We start from the raw sequence: 5,090 nt of genomic DNA, 5'->3' as shown, positions 1-5,090 counted from the left end.
ACACACACACACACACACACTCTTAACAGCTAAATTTCTTCTCATGTGCTCTTTCTTCCTCTTGCTTTCATATTATTATGCCTTCTTATCTGTTTCTCCCCGTCTCTTTTCTGTCACTGCATTTGCGGGCACTGAATAATTCACTGTTTGAGCTGAGCAGGAGTGGAGTTACAGCACAGGAAACTGAGATTATATTGACACATTCCCTTCACATCATTCTCACAGCCGCATAGATGACAGACTCCCCATTCGCTAAAGTCTGCTATCAAGATATTTCTAAATCTCACTGCAGTGCTTAAAACAAGTCTACAGTTTTGTTTTTGAATACATGTAAAAAGTTGATATGGCAAGTATTGAGCTATACTGAATTTTTGAACGATTTAATAATATTAATATTGAATAACAAAATGATTTGTCTGAGATTATTGTCCAACCGTCAGCAAGCTGCTAGAAGAAAGAAATGCGTGTTCCACTATTTGTCCAAGTCAGGGTGTCTAGATACAGTTACATTGTAGTGCGTTATAGGTATTCAGTTCCTTCACAGGAAAAGGTCCAAACATCTGTTTCAGGAGTCAATATGGAATTTTTTTGTATTCATTGCAAATTACAAAAGTTAGCAACCTAATTTTACTGTACCTTGTAAAATTAATAAATAATAGATTTTAAAAGTTGCAATAAAATGGAAGTCTTTATAGATATTTTCTTCTGTATTGTGGTGTACATATGAGTGTAACAGATTATTGAAAAATAAAATAATCCATCGGTTGCTGATTTTGTGGAGTTTGTGGGGTTGATTGTGGCGAGACCGGGTTTAATAAACATCTAAAGACTAAATCATTGGAGTCGAGATTGAGTTATGACATTTTTATCAAAAATTACAATGTCAAATTTAAATGATAACAATAATAAAGCACGCATAGACGAATCGTTGACAATAAGATGAATAACATGCATTTGAGAAATAGATAGGGTGAATTTTCATTTCATTTCATGCTGATTTTAAGTAAATCTGCTTTCAAATATTGAATCACAAACATAGAATCACTGACATTTTCCTCAAAAATAGCATTAGAGTAAAACAACATCTTTAAGCATTTCATGTCAAGTTAAGTTGCATGAAGTGAACAGAATTACTGAGCTTATTTATTGTTTCTCACCATTGTGACTATGAAACCTACAAAGCTTATCGTTGTATTATGAGAATTTATGAGTAATGATTCACGGTCTGATTAGAACTAATGTTGAGTTTGTATATGGATATTATTTCAGTATGTTTACTTCCAGACTAATATGTGACCCTGGACCACAAAACCAGTCATAAGGGTCAATTTTTTGAAACTGAGATTTATACATCATCTGAAAGCTGAATAAATAAGCTTTCCATTGATGTATTGTTATGATAGGACAATATTTGGAGATACAACTATTTGAAACTATTTGAAAATCTGGAATCTGAGGGTGCAAAAAAATCAAAATGCTGAGAAAATCGCCTTTAAAGATGTCCAAATGAAGTTCTTAGCAATGCATATTACTAATCAAAAATTAAGTTTTTATATATTTACGGTAGGAAATTTACAAAATATCTTCATGGAACATGATCTTTACTTAATATCCTACTGATTTTTGGCATAAAAGAGAAATAGATCATTTTGACTCATACAATGTTTTTTTTGGCTATTGCTACAAATATACCCCAGCGACTGAGCTGTGTGACTGGTTTTGTGGTCCAGGGTCACATATGGGCTAAAATGAGATTAAATACAATTAGAAATGGTCTTAAATGAGATTTTATGTATTCTTAAACATAAATGATCTAATTCATATTTTATTTTCCTTTTCCCCCCATTGTCTGTCCTGCATCACCCTTCAGTAATTACTGTAAGTATACAATCTTTGCAAGTACACAAATAAGTCATATTCATTCATATGAATGAACAAACATGTTGAACATGTAGCTGTACAGCACAAACTCATACAAACACTCACTGTTTGACTGAAAGAGGAGACAGTAACTTTAGCTGGAGTGAAAGGAGAGAGGACAGATGTCAGTATGTCACTGCGGAGTCTGTCCTTCAGTTATGGGTTATCAGTTTGTTCATTGATTATCTGTGTTTTTAGAATGAGTATATGAAAGAAAACTTCCTCATCAAGATCGAGACGTGGCACAAACCCGACATGGGACAGCAGGACAATGTGAGTATAGGTCTAGTAGTAGATTATATGTGTGTGAACTCCACAATTTTGTGCCAAACCTGACAATTATGTTCTCAAGTATGATAGTTCTGTTCTTCTTTACAGGTTCACGGGCTAGACCCAGACACCTGGAAGAAGGTGGAGGTGGTGTACCTAGACATCGCAGACCGCAGTCAGGTGGAGCCAAAGGTGAGCTTTACTTAGATAAAATAGCTGCCTTTTCCAGTTACTTTCTAATCCGATCAGTGCTGTCTCTGTGTAGGACTATAAACCAGATGAAGACCCCACTAAGTTTAAGTCTGCAAAGACTGGAAGAGGGCCGCTCGGTCCGGATTGGAAGGTGATACATTTTAAAGCACCTCTAATGGCTGTGTGCTTGTATCAAATTTGTGTAAATGTAGTAAGTGCATGCTTGATGTATGAGTGGGAAGCTTATTAATGGCAAATTATATCCAAATGCTTAATGGATTTTGGGTGTGTGTAGAAAGAGCTACCTAAAAGGACAGACTGCCCACACATGTGTGCCTACAAACTGGTTACTGTCAAGTTCAAGTGGTGGGGCCTGCAAAACAAAGTGGAAAACTTTATTCAAAAGGTCAGTGTGATTGATTAAACTGTTTATTAAAGTTACCATCAAATCAAATGTTTGACCATATTTAGTGCATGTTCCTGGACTGATTGTCTATGATTCATCTGTGCAATATAAAGGTTTACTGAGAGGACAAAATCTGTTGTTTACCAACTTAATTTTTTTTTGTAAATAAATTAATATATTTATTCACATTCAATTGATCAAAAGTGACAGTAAAGACATTTATAATTTTGTTGTGATATGGAAAAAAGATTTATATTTTAAATGAATGATCTTCTTGTGAACGTCATATTCCTAAAAATCCTAAAAAAAAATTGTAACACTGTTTCCACATAATTATTAAGCAGCACAGCTGTTTTCAACATTGAGAATAATAAAAAAAAATGTTTCTTAAGCACCAAATCAGAAGGATCTTGAGTGCTTTTGCTGCAGAAAATTCTGCTTTGCCATCACAGGAATAAATTATATATTTAAACATACTGAAACAGTTATTTTAAATGTTAATATTTCAGAATATTACTGTTTTTACTGTATTTTGATCAAATAAATGCAGCCTTGAAACATGAAATCTTATCAACCCCCAAATTTTAAATGGTTTGAAGTCTGACTAAATTCAATTTTTTTGTTTTAATTTATTATTTTCTACACATAGACAAATGCCAAGTTAGTTACCATTAACTGATATAAACTGTATGTCATCCAATCCCTGATAAAATTAAGTTCCATCCTCAATTTTATGTAAATAAAATCAGTTTAAAATTCACCTTCCAAAATGAATTTTGTACCTCCTTCTCTCTTTAACAGCAAGAGAAGCGCTTGTTCACTAATTTCCACCGGCAGCTGTTCTGTTGGATTGATAAATGGATCGAGCTGAACATGGACGACATCCGCAGAATGGAAGAAGAGACCAGGAGGGAACTGGATGAGGTCAGATGAGATGCCCTCCAGCAAATTTACATTTACCCTGTCTTTGTCCACTTTAAATTATTCCTCATCTCTGTTGTTCAGTTTGAACCAGTCTTTATATGGTAATGATCAATTTTAGTCAGTTAGCCAAACAAACGAATTGCTCTGAGATATTTTCTTGTAGAATTTACAAACAGCTGAATTCAATTTCTCAATTTGTTGCGAGATTGAGTTTTTGTTTGTGTTTGTCTGGTGTTTTGAGTGTCGCCTTCGGCCTGCCACAAATTTTCCCACCACACAAAGACAATTACGTGTATCAAGGCAGATGAATAATTGAATGTAGCCCATAATGAGGTCCAGTCACTGCGAACAAAAGGGGCAGCAGAGTGGAGCAGGTCACAGTTCAGCGCTCTCAGGTGCCGTTCGGGGAATGAGTGACGTCATGTATTGGCGGCATCCCCAGTTTAACATACTTTGCAGGACTATCCCAGAAATCAGTGTCTCCTCCTTGACTCCCACAAGTGATCTGTAATCCCAGAGGATAGGAAAAATCAGGATAAGTCCTTCTTGAATCACATTCAACAGTAGCCTGTTGTTCTTCCACAAGGAGCTATTCACTTTATGTACACATGCATGTCTTTCTCTTGCTGTCTTTCAGATGAGAGTGAAGGATCCAGTGAAAGGCATGGTGGCTCTTGAAGACTGAAGCTGCTACGTGTTCCTGGATGCTGCTGTTCATAAAGGTAATTCACCATCTTTAGCGCCCCCTAACGTCATTTATCTAAAACAGCATGTGAGAACTTTTTAATATTTCTTAGTATATGGACGCAATATATGGGCTATGTTTGGGATAGCATATTCACATTAACTCTGTTGGGAGTACAGTATGCATAGAATACTAAACTTGAACTTTCAGTGCCAGACTGCCAAAAATGAAAATAATTTTTAAAAGAAATGTAATAATGTATTTTTAAGTTGATAACTGCTGATAACCACAACTGTTCGCAACATAAGGTCATGCGACAAAGTTTTTTTTTTTTTGAAAAGAAGTTTCTTGTGCTTACCAAGTTTGCATTTATTTGATCAATAATAGTCAAAACCGCAATATGGATTATTATTATCATTTTAAATAACGGTTTTCTATTTTAATGTATTTTAAAATGTAATAATTTATTCCCGTGATGGCAAAGCTTAATTTTCAGCATCATGACTCCAGTCTTCAGTGTCACATGATCCTTCAGATATCATTCTAATATGTGACCCTGGACCACAAAACCAGTCATAAGTAGCACGGGTATATTTGTAGCAATAGCCAAAAATACACTGTATGGGTAAAAAATGATTGATTTTTCATTTATGTCAAAAATCATTAGGATATTAAGTAAAGATCATGTTCCAT

The 5,090-nt window shown here is 34.8% G+C and overlaps 1 protein-coding gene across 1 annotated transcript in view; it reads left to right on the top strand.

Moving 5' to 3' along the window:
• The window catches only part of LOC107684996 (phosphatidylinositol transfer protein alpha isoform-like), a 26,139-nt gene that overhangs the window by 18,965 nt on the left and 2,084 nt on the right, over nt 1-5,090 (top strand). Inside the window, exons 5-11 of the mRNA XM_016481403.1 lie at nt 1,871-1,878; nt 2,119-2,193; nt 2,299-2,382; nt 2,456-2,533; nt 2,678-2,788; nt 3,590-3,712; nt 4,350-4,434. Coding sequence (XP_016336889.1) covers nt 1,871-1,878; nt 2,119-2,193; nt 2,299-2,382; nt 2,456-2,533; nt 2,678-2,788; nt 3,590-3,712; nt 4,350-4,397 — 527 coding nt within the window. The 3' untranslated portion in view covers nt 4,398-4,434. The remainder of the gene's footprint in view (nt 1-1,870; nt 1,879-2,118; nt 2,194-2,298; nt 2,383-2,455; nt 2,534-2,677; nt 2,789-3,589; nt 3,713-4,349; nt 4,435-5,090) is intronic.

This window comes from Sinocyclocheilus anshuiensis, unplaced genomic scaffold, assembly GCF_001515605.1.
Source record: "Sinocyclocheilus anshuiensis isolate Anshui unplaced genomic scaffold, SAMN03320099.WGS_v1.1 scaffold741, whole genome shotgun sequence".
Classification (NCBI taxonomy): domain Eukaryota; kingdom Metazoa; phylum Chordata; class Actinopteri; order Cypriniformes; family Cyprinidae; genus Sinocyclocheilus; species Sinocyclocheilus anshuiensis.
The sequence above is the reverse complement of the archived record's forward strand: the minus strand, read 5'-3'. Positions and strand labels throughout refer to the sequence as shown.